Raw genomic sequence first — 18,614 nt, forward strand, 5'->3', positions numbered from 1 at the left:
CCATGCTTTAAACATCTATTGCAGGCTATGATATACATGGGGGAGAAATGTAAGAAGTTGATAAATGTTGTCCATATAAACTTCTTCTTTGGAAAAAGTATTTGCCTTTCATATACACTCTTTGCCTGAACACACACTTCGCTGCTGTTCCTGCCATTGCTGCTAAAAACATTTCTCTGTTCTTGGCGAACAGCTGCAGAGTGGATTTAGTCACCGGGGACCTTTTCCAAAATATACAAACATACAGGGTCCGGATTAAATGACTGATATTCATACAACTAATACAGCAACGTCGTTTTAGCCCGAGCTAGTCTTCTGACCTTTGCAGCGGTTACACATACTGTGTGACATACCGTGTGAATTACAGTGACATTTAATAATTTTAAATCAAGTCAAATATTTACATTTATACAAACATGAAGTAGTGTTCACAAGGCAAAGTAGATTTTTCATTTAAAAACATGAAAGTACAACCACAACAACAGCAGAAACTACCACTATTACTAATAGTAATATTAATAATTTAAAAAATAACAATACAGTGCAAATATCCAGGTCATTCCCAAAACAGAAAACCTTGTTGTGTTCGATTAAACAAGGCCCTGTTGTGATCAAGTGGACATTTACAGAATTGAACTGTTGTGCCACTGTCTAGAAACATTTAATGCAAACTCACTATACACCTGAATTAACCAGATTTTTTCTGAAGGTTGGTGTGATTCTGAGAAAAGCACACAGTATCTGTATTTACAGATGACACTCTGGAGATGGGTTTCCTGTTCAGACTTACAGCCTGGTTACCGAAGATATTTGGGAACCTCCACCTGCAAAAAATTAAAAGGTCAAATTCACCCTTTTTTTTCTATTATGAATTAGCATATCATGACCTTATTACATTTTAATAATGCATTATGTGATCAAAAATATGTGATCAAATGCACGACAAGCATTCTTTCAAGCTTTTTTTGTTTACCTATATTAAAGTCTTGTTTACTCAAACGGTTTTCCATTTTCCACAGCACTAGAAAGGCATGTGCCTTATCAAGACATGCAAAATGGTCTCTATTTATAGCAACATTAAGTGTGAGGAATTTGTTGGGTCAGGATGCCTCATCTGAGGGTAATGCTGAATTTTCCACTGCCGCAGTAAACAAACTTTGGATAAGATTTGTTTTCTGTATAACTTCCCCACATCTATTTTTCTATCATGGTGACCACATTCTTTAAAGAATGCATCTACTATAGGATGATTGCAACACGTCACGTTAAAAGCAGGTGTGGCAACAATGGGTGTTATTTCTGCTTAAAAATAGGACAGATCTTTGTATATTGCATAACTTTCCAATGCCAAGATGCTTTTTACTAAATACCATATGGTTGTGCTTTCACTTTTTAACCTTATCTTGTTAACAACAACAACAAAAAAACATTGATAGAGAAGTGTGTGGCTCTGTTCCTATACCTAGCCAGAGTTACTTTTCTTGTAAGACTTTTCTTAAATTCTAAGCCAGCATTGCATGAATCTGTTATGAAGAAGGCAATCTGATAATGCATTGAAAGGTTCAATGGGGAAAAATCCATCCAAGATGGAAAACAGAGTAAGTTATTTATCAACTTTGACTTTCATCATGGATGAAATTTCTCCATCCAAGATCTCTCAATACTGAAAACTATCGTTAAAAATATACAGTTTATTGACAAATGTTTTGTTTTCTCTTATATGCATGAGCTTAGCTCATGCTAAACCCTTGAAATCAATTGTGATTCCCTTTAGATTCCTGGAGGGCCTAATGAGCCAATCTAAAAATTTCCAATCAAGTGTGTTGATGCTAGTTGGAGCTAAACTGGTAGAACATGCCCCTCTGAGAGCAGGATTGGACACCCCTAGCGTGGGTGCTATTTGTATGATGCAAAACGTTGCTGCCTTTGTGTAGTCTTACAAATCGGCCTTTTGAAGTTCGTTTCAGGTGGGAAGCTGACTAAAAAGGCGGTAGACCGCAAGAAATCTAGCTAGGTTTTGGAACTGAGCTTGTTGATCTTTACCAAAAGTTTTAGAGCATGCTCTTGGAGAGCAACTGTCTTGTAGATTTCAGCTCCAACCCCAATCAAACACACCTGAACTAGTTATTCAGTGTTCAGGGTTACTTGATAACTACAGACTGGAGTGCTGGAGCAGGTTTCAGGTTGGGGCATGTAAAGAAATTGTACTTAATTTGCGGGGCATGCTGGGGTGTGCCAAATAATTTCATAAAAGGGAGATGCTTGACCCGCGCATCACTAATACTCACCTTTTTGAGTTTTTTGATGCTACTGCCTCTGATGGCATCCATGAGTTCATCATGAGCACAGCGTAGAGGTGTGGACGGTCTGGAGTTCTCTCTGTCATTGATGGGCCTCAAAGCGTTCTTCAATTCCTTTAATATGCTGTCAGTCTCTGTTTGCTTTGCAGCCCCCTTTTTGCCCTTTTTGGGTTTAGATTTGGTGGAACTATGCTTCTGTTTCTTGGAAGTCCCCTCTTGCAGTTTGATGACTTCTGCGATCATTCTGGTGGGAGCCTTCTTCTCTGGGATGATAACATTGGGTGGTGGAGAAGGAGGAGGTGGTGGTGGTGGGGGAGGTGGAGGTGGAGGAGCAGGGGGAGCGTTCTTCTTTGCCATGTCAATGTGTGGTAACTTTGGAGATGACCATGGTGAACTCCGAGGGGAGCCGTAAGGAGAAGAGGCGGTTGTGCTCTTCTGAAGGGCGACTGTTCTTGGGTTTGTTGGCATTGCTGCACCTCCTTGCTGTTGGCGCAGCTCCTGCATTCTCTTCTGTCTCTGTAGGTCTTGGTTGCGGGTAAGAATGGTCGTCATGCTTATACGAGGGCCTGCAAGGTCGAACTGGTAACCCAACCTTATCAGCGTTGTATTCTCCCTCAGTAACTTTACAATCTCCATTTCCACCTGACCTCCACAAATGTGCCTCTGATTGTGAAATCTCATTTCTGTAAGGGTACTGTTTCGTGTGAGGGCTTGCACCAGTGCCAGGATACCCTTCCCTGTAATAAAGTTGGACTCAATGTTAAGATTTGTGATGTTGCTGTTTTCTCTCAGCATCTTGGCAATGGCAAGAGCCACCTGGTCATCTGCATGTGTGTTTGCAAGGCTAAAGAAACGTACGTGTGTGTTTAAGCGTAAGGCTTCGGCGAATCGGATAAGAGTGTCTTGGGAGATGTTTTCAATGTTGTTGAGGTTGACCTCGGTGGTATCTGGGTCATTGTTGAGGATCTTTTCCAGAATATCGTCCACCACAGTAGGGTTTCCTGACATGCGACTGGGCTCCTGAGCTTGGGCTTTTGGTTCACTCATCAGTGGAGTGTATTGCCTTACAGGCTCTGCCTGTGTCTGATTGGATTGACCTTTGGAAGACCAAAACTGCTGAGGGTGAGTGGTGCAATCCAGTGTTGGTGCCATTTTAGGACTGTCCTCTTCTTCGTTTTCTTCTTCTTCCTCCTCCTCCTCCTCATCTTCTTCCTCCTCCTCCTCCTCTTCTTCCACATCCTCTTCTTCTGTTACTGGCTCCTCTGCTTCACTTTCCTCTTCTTGGTCTTCTTCAACTTCAGAATATATTTGTGTGTCTTTCTCACGTTCTTCAGCGTCGTCTTTTTCATCCTTACATTCTTCAGTGTCACTCTTAGTCATGCATTCCTCCTCTTCCCTGCTGTCTTCATCTTTCTGAAATTGATAAAGTTGCTGTTAAAACAATTTAGGTGTGATTGGTCCTCTTTCATTATGAGGTCTGGTTTTAACTTCTCATTGCACTTTGAAAGACCAATGGTGTCTCTCCACCTTCAAATCATTCCTTTACCCGGATTATGAAGGTGTGAAAACCATGTATTTTTTGCCAAAGTTTACCAAATGTATTTTACAATTCAAATCAAAACCTTAAAATATTGCAATTTTTGAGTTTAAATTATACACTCAGCTTAACATTGGGGCAGCTCCTTCAACAATTTGTCCCTATAGTAACTTATTCCTAAAGTGTTCATAAAACCATAATAATAGTATGTATTAGAAAGGGTACATATTTATTTTCTAAGATACCAATATACACCCTTTAGAGTTAAGTAAGACACAAATGTGTCTTTTCATAGGCTACTACCTTATTGATAAGCTGTCATACACACAAAAGTAAAAAAAAATTATAATTCTGAGAGTGTTGTTTGAGGTTGTTGATCACTGACCTGTCCAGGGCTTGTAGATCCGATCCTCTCCTCATCCAACAATTTCCGAGTCTCATTTTCCCAGTATTTCATCAGAGCTTCCCTGCTGAATGTTCCAGTGGGAGTCTTAGCTGTCTGATCTCTCTGTCGCAGTCCGATGGGAAGATTGTCGTCTGGGTCAATATCAGCCAGCTCCTTCTCCAGCTCCTGGAGCTCCTCGGCAGTCAGTGAAGCCAACAACTCATCTTCATCCAAATCCTCGTACTTACTCAGTTCCCGCCGGTAGCCGAATGTACTCATGGCCTCTCGGTAGTCTTCTCAGAGTATTAAAGTCTTGGTTTTGTCTCAGTATTTGTGCATCAGATAGGCGTCTGGGATCTATCAAGTGGAGTAAGCTAGAGTGAGTGCTCATCTACTGCGGAGGGCAACTGGAGGGGTTTTAAGAGCAGGATTAGAGAGACGTGGGACAAAGCCCCAGCCCATGATGCCGATGCTTTTTTGGGAGGCAGGAGTCAATCATACAGAGCTACAAAAAGCATGTGAGCTCACAACATGGCCACAGCGAGGCCTGTCAGTGAATGCTGACTGTATTGTTCATGTCCAAAATAAGCAGACACACTCTGAGATGGCTTAGAGAGAAATGGTAATGTCCTTATAATAGCAAGTCATTTTTGCCAGCAAGGTTGTAAATGTATATATTTTGAAGCACTTAAATGAGGAAAAACCTATTTTAAATGTATTTTTACTGGTGTCATACTGGTGTGTTAAATGAAATCACAAGCTTCTGTCTTTATCACTGCACATAACAGCTCAATTTTGCTAAATTGTAAAAATGAAAGGTACAATTTAGTGTTGCTCGGTATGGTATGGTATCCTCAATTAATTTTTTATGTTAAGAATTGGACAACCCATAATACTCTTAGGTGCTTTTAGTTTTTTCATATGTGCCAAAAATACCACATAGAGCTAAAGTAACATGTCACAAGCTAATAGTGAGGGACAGATTATCCCAAGAACTGTTGTGAGGATTTTAAAAATCTTCTCTCATAGTCTTTTCCTGGTTTTGTCTTGCTTTTGATGTCGTCGTCATCAGGATTAAAATGTGCTTTATTATTGTATTTATCAAAGCATGCGTCTTTTAACAAAGCATACAGCTTGCCTAAAATCTAATTAAACTACAGAGAGGCTAAAAGTTCATACGGTGTAGATACTGTATGAATGGATTTTGAAGTCCATTAGCTGTCAGGTCAGTCATGTGTGTAATAAATTAGACTTATTGTGAATACTCAGATAAACTGTTGGTTGTCTCATTGGATCCAAACATCCGCGTGAGGCTAGGATCTGTGTTTATTACAGGAACACAATGTCTGCTCCGTCTCTGGAGCCGCCGACTGGCGTTGACAGTGCAGGAATGTTGTTGCTCTGATAACAAGTGTCTCTAGCAACAACCGCTTCCACAAATCCTCATTGTTCCTGAATTAGAGCCAGGATCAGTGTTGAAGTTTGAAATTTATGTCAATTGTTATGGTTTGAAAAGTAATGCAATCCTTTAGCATGTGATTAAATATATGTCAGTCAAAATGTTTCCAGAGTAAATCATGTATTTAGGTATAAATTTACACACTGCAGACTATTTAGAGTAACCTGTTAGGATTATTTTCAGGTCAAGTTTCACTCTAAAATCAAAAAGGTGCATATACATGTTTACTTTTTCTTATCGTTTTAGGGCGAAACGTGACCTGGACTTGAAGATGATTTGTTTTGTGAGCATTAACATATAAAATTTTTATAATTAAAACACATCTTCATATAACACATCTTTAACATAATGTTTATAAAACATTATTACATTATTACAAAATTGCAATGTTATAGTTTCACTCATACAAGTATGAAGTTTCACTTCATGTGAATAAATTGGAATAAAATACATATACAGTGGAATGTGAAAGTTTGGGAACCCCTTGTAGAATCTGTGAAAATGTGAATAATTTTAATAAACTAAGAAGAGATCCTACAAAATGCATGTTCTTTTTTTATTTAGTACTGTCCTGAGTAAGATAGTTTACATAAAAGATGCTTTTAGTCCACAAGACAAAATCTCTGCCAACCAGAGTTTGTTAACTGTTCAAAAGTCGAAATTAAAATGTAGGGGTGGTTGAGCATTTGCCATAGCCGCACCTAAGCTTCCTGTTTTTTGTGTTCCTGTAGCTCAATTGGTTGGGGGTTTGATTCCCCGGGAACACATGATATGTAAAAATTGATAGCCTGAATGCACTGTAAGTCACTTTGGATAAAAGCGTCTGCTAAATGCATAAATTTAATTTAATTTTTAATTTAAACTTTGGAACACGTTACCGATCCATAGTAGAACTGCACCAACATTACATATTTATAAATCAAATTTAAAAACATATTTCTTCACGGCAGCCTATGACTTGTCATGTTGTTTGTGGTCTGATGTTTGCTTGGTTTGTATACATGTCTTTTACAACATTTTACATCGTATTGGTCAACTGTAGTCGTTTGTAATTGTGCCTTTTAAATAAATTGAGACTTGAGAGAGAAAAAAAAAAGCTGAAATTATTAAAATAACCCTCTTCAAAAGTTTGGGAACCCTCGTTTCTTAATACTGTATGTGCTTACCTGGGTGATCCACAACTGTTTTATGCCCTTTACTGATTTATGCCTTCGTTTTAGTTTTTGTATGTTTTAGCTGTGATTGCCATTACATTATGAGACTGATTGACTGCAACAGTTTGAGTTAAAAATCTTGGTTTGTGTTCTACTGAAGAAACAAAGTCACCTACATCTTGGATGCCCTGGGGGTGAGCAGATAAACATAACATTTTCATTTTTGGGTCAATTATCCCTTTAAGAGACCCATCTCATTTTCTCTTGCATATTAAGTATTGCTCTTTAATAAAGAAAACTACTTTTTATCCAAATCCTCCATTAATTGGTAGATTAATCAGTTGAATATTCAAAAATAATCAATAGCTGCAAAAATTCACTAACTCCAGAAGGAAACATGATGCAGAATTGGTTTTACTTAAAAAAAAAAAATAATAATAATAATATATATATTTATATATATATTTGTCTTCCGGGAAACATGCAAGTATCTTCTCTTGCTTTCAAAGGGCAGTGCTAAATGGGAAAAATGATATTATAACCAAAAAAGAAACATTTGGAAATCTTAATCCTGTTCAAAAGTTTTCACCCCCCAGCTCTCACAGATTCCACAAGGGATTCCCAAACTTTAGCATGGCACTGTAGATACATATATCTACTGTTCATCCATTCGACCATAAACATCATATTCTTTGTAGAGCAGGAATTTCTTCAATGCCGGGGGAAAAGGAAAGGTGCTCATGAACTCTGGGTCATTCAGTTTTCTCAGTGTCATACGACTCCTGATAACCAACCTGGCCTGGTGTTTCAGAGAGCGTGGCTTCCCTAATACCAAACAGACATAAAGAAATTATTTTTTGTGTCTCATACATGTTTGGAAAGACAAGATTGGCTAACAGGTGTCTTACTAAGGATGTCACAGATATCGGGCCACTCCTCCTGTCCCTCCAGAATAAGTTGCAGTTTAGAGCAGATGTGCACATGATTCACGTAATCCAGGAGTGTCAGCACAGTCCTCCCCGCCAAGTGTGCCATCCATGTCACGCTTATAAACTCGCAAAACTTAAAATCAGAATAGATTGCATAATTAGGCCACGTATAAATAGATATTCACCAAAAATGAATTGTGATCACTTCATGCATTGTTAGAGTAATAACAATAAAATGGACTCACATCTCTTAAAAAAAACAGTAACAGTGCAATATTTATTGTGACAATGCATTCTACATTAAAACTGATTTAAATGTTCAAGGTGCACTGCTATACCTGCACAGGTAGCATCACGTAAAGCTGATGGTTTTCAGGTGGTTAGTAATAAGATGCATGTTTTTGCGCATGCAAAATGCTGCAACTGTTAGTGAGTTCACTACACTGTTTTCTAGACCCCAAACATGATTCTTACGGTTACTTTATTTGCTGCAGTCTTGACTTGGTATGACTGGCTAGGAGCCTCTGCCCAAGTGTGTGCTGTTACACAGTTGTCGTGGTAACATTCAAAGCAGCTTTCTGCATGGTAACCATTGTTAAGGAGCAGGCGCAGCATCATTTCATCTTTGATGCAGTACTGCAGTGCCGTAGGAAATAATGTGTCGCTGACGACGGAGAAGACACAGTTGACATCTGCTCCATAGGCAAGAAGCAGCCGTGCCAGCTCGTATTTCCCAGCTCTGACCGCCACCAGGAGGCAGCGCAGCGGGTCCAGGTCGGGCATCGCACCTGCTTTCAAAAGCATCTCGGCGCATGTGACGTCTCCATTGCAGACGGCGAAGTACAGCGGGGTCTTCCTCATGTCACCGTAGTTTTCAGATATATGGCAGCCCAGGATTGCATTGACGTCAAAGCCTTTCTCGATGAGCAGCTCGAGACAATCAGCCTGGCCTCCGTCTGCCGCAGAATGAACCGGACTCATCCCAGACAGACGGACGGCCCTCTTAGTGGTAATGGGAATGAATCGCTTCAGAGCCCTGTCAGGTTAAAGAGAGAATATATTTATTAGTGCGGAGATGTCTGGTAAAGTGTGGCGAGATTGGTTTGCTGTGCTCTCACAGGTAGTGCCCCTCGTAGGCAGCGCGGTGAATCGGCAGCTGACAGCAAAGACTGGCTACATTAGGACTGGCACCATGTTGTAAGAGTAAATCAATGCAGTCCAGGTTCCCACAACCTGCGGCGTCATATAACACACTGTCTCCATTTGAAGCTTGTGCTGTGACATCGCCCCCTAGAGGTGAGAGCAAGAAAGACATTCATTTTGGGGCAATTAACCTGTAATGCCTTAAGGCCGGCACACACCAAGCCAACGTCGGGCCATCGCTGAGAATCTGTCGAATTAGTTTGTTCAGTGTGTTCCACTCATCAGCTCTCAACGGTGGAAGTTTGCCGCATTTTGGGGCCTCGGGACCATCAGCGTCCCAGATAATTAAAACAAAAAAGATGGAAACGGTTAAATAAATGGAACGTTTATAATTTTACATGATTCTTACCCAAGCATTCCAATATGCAATTGTTTTCACAACAACATGAGAAAGTTATCAACGTTACTGATACTACAAAATGGTTAGCAAGCAATGCTTTATTTAATTTTCATATATCTGCGTCGATCTCGTATATCTTTGTTTTTCGGTTTCTCCTTTTGAATGACGAATATTTTCTGGTGATAACTACTGATTATAGACCTCTGATACCTCTCAAGTGGTGCAGAATGCATGTGTTTAGTTTTCAGTCGGCTGTAGTCTCTGGTGTTTTCATGTGCCGCTTTTTGGTCTGATGCGAGGCGACAATCGACTTTCGTCGTCGCTAGTTCTTAGTAGCTAGTTCAAGTTGACAAGGTGTGTCCCAGCCTTTTATAGGTCACTCAGCTTATTTAATCAAATGAATCATTGTGTATAACTCTTAATATAATAAATAAAATAAATTATTTTAAATATGGCAAAAAAGAAACATAATGCCATCAACTTGCTTCATACAAAACTAAATCGCTCAATGTACATTTGCCTAAATTGGTCATAGAGACCTGGTCACACCCACTATTAACATAACTACTGTATACTAGTGTACACAGACAATAACATTGTTTATTATAAGCATGAACTGCAGTTATGCTATCTGCCACTTGAAATGTTCAAGCTCAAAACTAATAAAATAAAATTAATATATACATTTTATTTTGTAATAAAAAAAGGGGAATAGTTTTGAAAGTACATATATATATATATATATATATATATATATATATATATATATATATATATATATATATACAAGCATTTAAAATATATTTTGCCCTTTTTATTCCATTCCAAAAAATACATTCCCTAATTTCACACTGGAACAAAAACTTTATTTGTTGCCTATAACAAGTGTGAACATAAAGTAACACATTTTAATAAAAAAATAAAAATAAAAATCAGTCATCCCTGTTGCTTGTGTACAGCACTCTGTGAACAGCCTCCTCTTTCAGTAATGACCTTTTGTGACTTACCCTGTTTCAGGAGTTCACACTTACATATAATAAACAGAGTAAAGGTCATGTGTATTTGGCGTGCTCTCCGAGGGGAGGGCTCAGAGCTCTGAGACGGATCTAGAGATATTCAGACTTGCATACACCTGACTTACCATGTTCAATAAGGATTGCCAGTATTTCTGGATGGCCGTACTCTGCTGCGATGCCCAGTGGTGTGACCCCATGACCGTCCCGTCCCGTGGCCTTCCCCCCGTGTCTCAGCAGCAGCATCAGGATGTCCACGCAACCCACTTTAGCAGCCTCATGGGTGACCGTCCATTTCTTCATACAAACCTGCTGCACGGAGGCGCCTGCCATTATCAGTGCATCAACCATCTCATATGAGTTTGCCCTCACAGCTGCAAAAGGAAACGCAGGAATATGATCCTGAAACCTAGTGTAAGAACTAATGCAAAACCTGAAACAGTGTTACATTATGCTACATTTTCATATACTTCTACAAAACCATGATGCACCTTCTTGCACAAGCCAGTGTGACTAATCTGATGTATTTAATGCTATTTTTATAAAGTTGTGCTTAAATTGGCATGTACAGTATGAAGTGTAATTATAAGTAATATGGCAAAATACAATTAAAAATATGGCAAAATACAATTATTTTAATAACAATTTAAATTGTACAGTATTTTGTGCTGAAGTAATGCTGATTTCAGATTCAGAAAATATCAGTATGAAAAAAAATGTGCTATAGCAAGGTCATTTTCATCACTGCATTTATGATGAGAATTATATATACTGAATAATATATACTGAATAAATATGGTTTTGTCATGAAAATAATGCCAAAATGCAATAAATAAATACATAATAATAAAAATAGAAATTTACATTTGAAAAAAAAAAAGATCTTAAAAACGTTGTTTGTTTATGGTGTGTATATATAAAGCTTTTTATAAATGCCAAATTTCATGCCTTTGATTATTTATTTATTTATTTATTTATTTATTATTATTATTTTTGGGCAAAATATAAAGTTAACTAATTTATTACCTAGGGAACTAATGAAAATGTAACTACTGATTGAAACTCCAACAAAAGGCAAGACTCATTTAATGATTATTTGGTGTTGTTTTGTTGTAATACCCAGCAGAAGTGGAGTCTCGTTCCTGCTGTTCATGTTGTGTGGAGATGCTCCGTGTTGGAGAAGGACCTTCACGTTCTCCACATGTCCTTCTTGACAAGCCAGAGTCAAAGCAGTGTCTCCGTCGGCCGTCATCCCCTCCATGCTCAGCTCATAGGACGCTATTCAAGAAAAAAAGATGCACAGTAAATGCCTCATTAGCATATCTAATTATTTGCCACTCATTTGTTTGCACTCTGCTCTCACCCAGGAGGACGCTGTCCAGCACTTGGACATCCGGCTGGACTGAGGCTCTGTGCATCGGTAGCCAACCTTTGCTGTCTTCTTCCTTATAGGCATCACTGTATTTGTGCAGCTGCTTCAGTGCAAACACATCACCTGGATAATATTACACACACATAAGCAAAATATCAAGGCATTGGGAAACCAAAACAGAGCTTTGGTATTTATGCACGCGTATGAATTACCTTGATCTATAGCAGATAAAATCTTGAGGTTTTCATCAGTGGCTGTTTCTAAAGTGCTGCATGAGAAAATGTGTGAGACTATAACACAAGGATATAAGTATGTTGAAATAAGTATACTGCGCATACCTTAGCGGTTCGTTCAAAACGGAGAGACCGTGAGCATCTTGGAGGCTCATTTGAATAACAAAGTCAATGAGCTGATCTTCATCCATTTCGTCCATGTAGTCCATTGTGTTTCAAAGCTCAAAAAAGATGCACACATGAACAAAACTCTATTCTCAATGAAAACTTGATTATGAAACTGACACGAATTTCCAGTTTTCACTGTGAATGCGTCCTGAGAGTTCTTGATAGACTATAGGACGACATGACTTGTACTTCACAGCGTTGCAAAACACAGACTGACTTTGTTTTTGTTCACAGATCTGGAGGATATATTTAGTGCTGACCTGCTTTCTCTTGGCACTCTGAGAATGCGGGTCACTTTGACACGGTGAAAGGATTTGAGTTCCCTGAAGTTTAGCGGCTCACAATCACACAGTTTGCTCTCTTAAAACCGAGACATAATGACACATAATAAACTGTGCAAGACTGATATAAACACACATTCTCTAAATGAGGATCATTGCATAATGTTCAATGTTTATATTTGTGCTTAATGTGCAAGGAACTGTTGCTCATGTTCAATTTTTTAATCAATTTTGGAACCTAATCAATTTTACTGATTTGAATGTTAATAATCCTGGAACATCTGCCTTTTTACAATGCAGAAGTTTTGCACTTAATATATTTGACATAAAAATATGTCAAAAGAACCCAATAAAATATGAAATGGATGTGCTCATGAATATTGATTAGGTTATACTAATGATGTTTGGTGACCATAATGAAGCTTCCAGGCACTAGACCTTTTAAAATAAAATATAATTCATTTTACTATTAAAATGTCGTCTAACTTTGACCATAAGTATCCTTAATTGGGTTTCTATTATGTACATGCTAATATTATTAACATCAATGGCTCTCATAAAAGATAAATGCAGAAATAGATCCCCTCTTCACTAATTATATGCCAATAGCACAATTGACGTAATAGTGCAGCTCTGTTCAGGAAAAGGGGGCGGGGAGCAGCAGCTCATTTGCATTTAAAGAGACAGGCCCAAAAACAGTGTTTCTGACTTCACTCAAAATTGGCATTTTGTTATAATAATGTTATAATAAATGATCTGTGAAGTATTTTGAGCTGAAAATTCAAAGACACATTATAGGGACAACAAAGACTTATATCACATACTGTAAAAAGGGGCATACATGTCTCTTTTAAAGGATTCAAACAGAAGTAATCAGGACTGTTAAGATTTTAAAATAGATTTACAAATATATTAATCTATTTATTTTAGCATAGTTTTTCTCTGAAAAGGCTTTTTTTGTGCTGCTGTAATTAGTCATTTATAAATGAATTTAAAACAAGATCTTCCTCTATGTAGAAATTATAGCTACCTGTAGTAATAATTTTCAGTATTGCAATTCACACAGTCACCACAGGACACACCACGTTCCTCTGATTCTAGTTTATCTGACATTTATCATTATTTTATAAATTACTGATTACAGCATCTCCGAAAAATTCTAATATATTTTGTTAATATACTCATATAAATTAAAATAACCACAAGAGGGAGCAAGTAATCACCTACTACATTTAGGCAAACATTTTATTGAAGTAATTTTTAAGTATTCAGATAATTCAGTTTTCTGAAACTTACACTATTATTATTAGTAGGATTATTTAGCAAGACGAATTTAATTTTAAGAGGGCTAAAAAAAAATTAAGATAAAAAGAATTTACAAAACAATTATCAAAACAATAATTTAATGTTTAAAACTAAGATGACATAGAGAAATTAACTAAAAGAATTAACAAATTAGACAAATAACATTTAATATATTTTATTTTATATATATATATATATATATATATATATATATATATATATATATAATATTATATATTGTTTATTATTGCAAGACAAAAGAAATAAAGACAAAATAGCACTGCCTCATATTTAATAAAAGCGAGCAACTGACGTCATACTCAGGCGACGGAAGTTGTGTTGTTGACTCTCGCGCTAGGCAGAAATGGCTGGTGTGATCAAGAAGGTACGTTCGGAGGTCATTAAAATATATTCCTGAAAACTATTGCTTTTCATCCGTAAATTAAGCTTGTATTTAAATAATGGAGCGTTTGAATATCTCTGCCTTTTTTGTACAGTTGTCCTCATCGTTTTTATGTATATTAATGCGTGAGTCGTGTTTTGTTTTGGTCGATCGTGATGGCAAGTGTAAGTTAGTGAAACCTGAATCATCGCCATCGTGCATAAAATAGGGGTTTAAAATGATACAAGTGATTCGTTTGACGGTTTAATGTACTTTTGGAGCTGTAAATGTCATGCATGGGAAATCAAGATGTGTGTTTGACACTTCATTGTAAGATTTCTACGATTATGCATACATGTGTTGATGTCTTTATAGCATTATTGTGGAATTGTCATTTCAGAATTGCTTAAATGAATATGCACGTGTCGTGTATTAATTGTTAAATGTCGAATGACCGTTGTTTTGACCGTTGTTAAACTCATTAAAGAATAATGTACCTACATGGGAATATGCATCTTCTTTTTTTTTTTTTTTTTTTTTTTTTAGACCACAGGCTTGGTTGGCCTTGCCGTCTCCCACAATCCACATGAGGTGAGTGTTTTGATTTTATTTCGATTAATTCTCATTTTTATCCGCATGTACTGTCTGTTTTGTTATCTCTCGCTAAATTTAGAGGAATTGTGCATATGTGATTGCCAATGCCAGCTATTAAATATTTGTTTTCTCTCCTGTAGCGTCTTCGAATTTTGTACACAAAGATCCTGGGATCTCTACAAACCATGCCTCAGGATGCTGCCTACAGGAAATACACAGAGCAACTGATCACCGAGAGGTTCAACCACCTCAAATCTGTAAGATATTGAAAATATACTTTACTATGGTAAACAAATGATATTTAGATTGAAGTGTTATCTTTAACTGATAAAATAGATTTTATTGATTTTGTATGCTTGTCACTTTTTTGCCATAAAGGAGCCAGATGTAGTAAAGCTAGAAAAGAAAATCAACTGTGGACAGATTGAGGAGGTTATTTCACAGGTTAGAAGATCTCAAATCCTCATTTGCAGTAAGTTTATAGAAGGTGAATACAGTGTGCTGTACCTCAGTCTGTCTGGTGTCTGCAGGCCGAGGCGGAGCTGGCTTTGTCCAGGAAGATGACCGAATGGAAACCGTGGGAGCCTCTGGTAGAGGAAGCACCGGCGAACCAGTGGAAATGGCCCATCTGACGTCTCATAATGTTCATGTGCATAGTATGTTTATATTAAATATAAAAATTGTCCATTTAAGTTGTGCATTTTCTTTTTTTCTTCTTTTATTTACAGCTCTTTGTCAGAGTTGGAAATTCTATCTTATATGATCTCATCATTTCTAAAACATGCAATAAAATATTTTGAGCTCATGTGAGGTATGAGATATGCATAATCTATTACACAGTCGATCACTATTTAATTTTTTTCCAGTGACTTAAACAGCCAGCAAAAAATAAATTTGGCTCAATGATGGCCTCATTTAGAGTAAAATATATATTGCAAAATCAATTTTGATTTGTAGTTGGCACAGCTATAAATGACCAAAAATACATTTCAGAAGCCAATCCATTTTAAGATTAATAAAAAAACACAAATAATGCAATGAAAAGGTAATTAATCAATATTTTGTGGTGTTGCATTTTTATGAATTTGTGCTATATAATTTGTCTAGGGACTTGCAAGGTCATGAATTCTGAACATGTTTTAGGAATTAAGAAAACTTTTAAAAATGTAACTCATTCAAATATTACAATTTTAACTAAATAGCATCAATACCATAAAAAGGTTGGAAACATAATTGGAGCAAACTACTAATGCTTTTCCATTTATTTACTTTTAGTAAGTTGACTTGCCTACAGAATTAATGTTAGTTATTATTACATGTTGTCTCTCAATATCTTGAAAATAGAAATGTATACAAGAATTATGAAGCACTTCAACCAAAATATTACATTTTTAGATCAGTTCCATAAAAAGGCAGAAAAACAATTTGATCACATTTCTACATTTTTATGCTTTTGGTTTGACATGCTTTCTATATGTAGTCTCTCAATGTCACTTTTATAAGAACTAGTAAACAGTAAAACAAAAAGATTGTCATACTGACACTTTTGCAAAATTATTTCAATTCAATAGCATACATTTTGTGGTTATGCAGTAGAACCTCAGTGGAAGAAAATACAATGTTAAGAAATGACAAGCACTAGAAGAAATGATGTGCGTGTGAAATCCCGTTTTGTTTATTTTGACTGTGCTTTCTTTCTGACGATTTAAATAAAAGCTGTAAATATGGAGATATTGAGATGTGAAACGGCGCTGATTTAAATCTAGAAGGATGCAGTAAGACTTCTAAACATTACAAATTAGAATCGTACGAAAATGTCTGTTACAACATATCAACTAAGTTAATAAAAAAAAAAAAAAATCTTGAATTTCTACAATTAAAAATGAAACCGCTACAATAACAAACATAGCAACAAAAAAAGAAGCGCTAGTCATATAAATGTATTTTGGTCTGTTGGTGTGGCCGATGGTTTTATATATTAGAATCACACCTCTCTCTTCTGTACTGTGAGGCTACTTTCAAGAACGCTTTTATATCTAAGATTTTTTACCCCCAAAATAGATACAATATGAAATCATCTGCCCTGCTACTTATAAATATTTCTTCAACTGTTATGTCCGACTAAACCTAAGACACCACCAGCAATACAGCAGTCACTGCTTTTCCAAAGAGTAGAAATTTTGGCATTAGTTACAACAATAATATCATATCAAAGAATTTGAAAGTACAAAGGTAACAAAAAGGCACAATAAAAGACCAAATGACAGTATATCCTGTACCCACAGAGTCCGTGTAGAGACTTTGGGAGGGCTTCAAAAACGACTTTCTCTTGACTTGGGTGAGGTGTGACAGAGCTCTGTATGCTACATGAGAGACTCCAGGCTTTCTGAGGGGTTGGCGGGAACCGTGCCGTTGTTTTCTGAGTAGTGAAGAGCTCTCTCATCCTCCTTGGTGCTCACCAAACTCAGGATCGCTTTGTAGAGAAACTGATACTGATCCTGCAGGAAGATATTAAAGGAAAAGTTCACCCAACATTCACTCACCCTCAGGTCATCCAAGATGTAAATTAGGTTGTTTCTGCATCAGATTTGGAGAAATGTAGCATTCCATCACTTGCTCATACTAATGGATGCTCTGCAGTGAATGGGTGCCGTCAGAATGAGAGTCCAAACAGCTGATAAAAACATCACAATAATCCACACTGCTCCAGTCCATTAATAAACATCTTCTGAAGCCAAAAACCCATCTTCTGTTTGGACTCTCATTCTGACGGCACCCATTCACCACAGAGAATGCATTGGTGAGCAAGTAATGCAAAGCTACAAACAACCTCATCTACATCTTGGATGACCTGAGGAGAGGACATTTGGAGCACATTTTCATTGTAAATTAGTTTGTTTCTGCATCAGACTTGCTCATACTAATGGATGCTCTGCAGTGAATGGGTGCCGTCAGAATGAGAGTCCAAACATCTGATAAAAACATCACAATAATCCACACCGCTCCAGTCCATTAATAAACATCTTCTGAAGCCAAAATGCCATCTTCTGTTTACACTCTCATTCTGACGGCACCCATTCACTGCAGAGGATCCAGTGATGGAATGCTACATTTCTCCAAATCTGATGAAGAAACAACCTCATCTACATCTTGGATGACCTGAGGAGAGGACATTTGGAGCACATTTTCATTTGTGAGTGGACTATTCCCTTAGCCATGCACAAACAGACTTTACTAATACTTCAGTCAGCTTACAATATCATTAAAGATGCCCGGTCTCATGAGGTTGATCATTCTGGCGGTCTGATAGACGTCCACACTGTTCTCCTCCTCCAGCTGGTTAACCAGGGTGGTCAGTGAACAGAGTAAAGCAGCACTCGTCCCTCCAGACCTGCACAGACACCGTGAGGAATGACACACTCCTCTATAGCAGTCACTGATGGAGAAATGCTGTGAGACTCTACCCATCGTGGATGATGGCGGGTCCCTCTCGCCGCGAGCTCTCTTCTCTGATCATGTTGATGAGCTCAAAGCAGCTGCTGATGGGACTGTCCGGGTTCGGCCAGCGAGGGCTCTGGTACTGCCGTACCTCCAGCACATAGTCGTCCTGTCAAATACAGTCACCTTTCTGTTGCTCCACATACTTAAATACTTCAGTTTGAAATGCAATGTCCAGTATAAAGATTGCTTTCAGAAACATTAAATGTGAAAATCTTAAAATGCTTTGTTTTTTTGTTGTGAATGTCACAAAAAAACAACAACCAGACTATATACTTTTGCATTAAAAATCTTAGCACACCTAACAAGTTTTTTTATTTTACATTACAAAAATTACATTATACATTATTACAAAATAAATTTGTAATATTATAATTTGATAATATTGTAAAGAATATCTTAATAATAATTATATATATTATAAATTAATATTTTACAGTATTAAAAATTTGTCATTGCTG

The 18,614-nt window shown here is 37.3% G+C and overlaps 4 protein-coding genes across 4 annotated transcripts in view; 1 reads left to right on the top strand and 3 right to left on the bottom strand.

Moving 5' to 3' along the window:
• Positions 1 to 422: 422 nt before the first annotated feature.
• LOC113067896 (leiomodin-2-like) lies at positions 423 to 4,630 on the bottom strand. The gene is made up of 3 exons (XM_026240395.1): positions 4,223 to 4,630; positions 2,289 to 3,713; positions 423 to 824 (listed from the first exon to the last, which is right to left on the bottom strand). Exons 1-3 carry the CDS (start codon positions 4,499 to 4,501, stop codon positions 798 to 800), a joined length of 1,731 nt encoding a protein of 576 aa, XP_026096180.1. The 5' UTR covers positions 4,502 to 4,630; the 3' UTR covers positions 423 to 797.
• An 810-nt stretch (positions 4,631 to 5,440) lies between these two features.
• Positions 5,441 to 12,341, bottom strand: LOC113067874 (ankyrin repeat and SOCS box protein 15-like). Its single transcript, XM_026240372.1, has 9 exons — positions 12,031 to 12,341; positions 11,905 to 11,960; positions 11,684 to 11,815; positions 11,440 to 11,598; positions 10,449 to 10,694; positions 8,883 to 9,054; positions 8,239 to 8,800; positions 7,744 to 7,897; positions 5,441 to 7,660 (listed from the first exon to the last, which is right to left on the bottom strand). Exons 1-9 carry the CDS (start codon positions 12,132 to 12,134, stop codon positions 7,491 to 7,493), a joined length of 1,755 nt encoding a protein of 584 aa, XP_026096157.1. The 5' UTR covers positions 12,135 to 12,341; the 3' UTR covers positions 5,441 to 7,490.
• Positions 12,342 to 14,007: 1,666 nt separating this feature from the next.
• LOC113068235 (NADH dehydrogenase [ubiquinone] 1 alpha subcomplex subunit 5-like) lies at positions 14,008 to 15,457 on the top strand. Its single transcript, XM_026240896.1, has 5 exons — positions 14,008 to 14,064; positions 14,608 to 14,652; positions 14,796 to 14,912; positions 15,034 to 15,099; positions 15,186 to 15,457. Exons 1-5 carry the CDS (start codon positions 14,044 to 14,046, stop codon positions 15,285 to 15,287), a joined length of 351 nt encoding a protein of 116 aa, XP_026096681.1. The 5' UTR covers positions 14,008 to 14,043; the 3' UTR covers positions 15,288 to 15,457.
• Positions 15,458 to 15,553: 96 nt separating this feature from the next.
• Positions 15,554 to 18,614, bottom strand: part of LOC113068288 (receptor-type tyrosine-protein phosphatase zeta-like) — a 38,992-nt gene continuing 35,931 nt past the window's right edge. The window contains exons 29-31 of the mRNA XM_026240980.1: positions 18,120 to 18,262; positions 17,911 to 18,046; positions 15,554 to 17,153 (exon numbers count right to left, since the gene is read on the bottom strand). Of these exons, the coding sequence (XP_026096765.1) occupies positions 17,019 to 17,153; positions 17,911 to 18,046; positions 18,120 to 18,262 (414 nt within the window). The 3' untranslated portion in view covers positions 15,554 to 17,018. The remainder of the gene's footprint in view (positions 17,154 to 17,910; positions 18,047 to 18,119; positions 18,263 to 18,614) is intronic.

The sequence above is a fragment of the Carassius auratus genome, chromosome 4 (genome assembly GCF_003368295.1).
Source record: "Carassius auratus strain Wakin chromosome 4, ASM336829v1, whole genome shotgun sequence".
NCBI classification, from domain to species: Eukaryota; Metazoa; Chordata; class Actinopteri; order Cypriniformes; family Cyprinidae; genus Carassius; species Carassius auratus.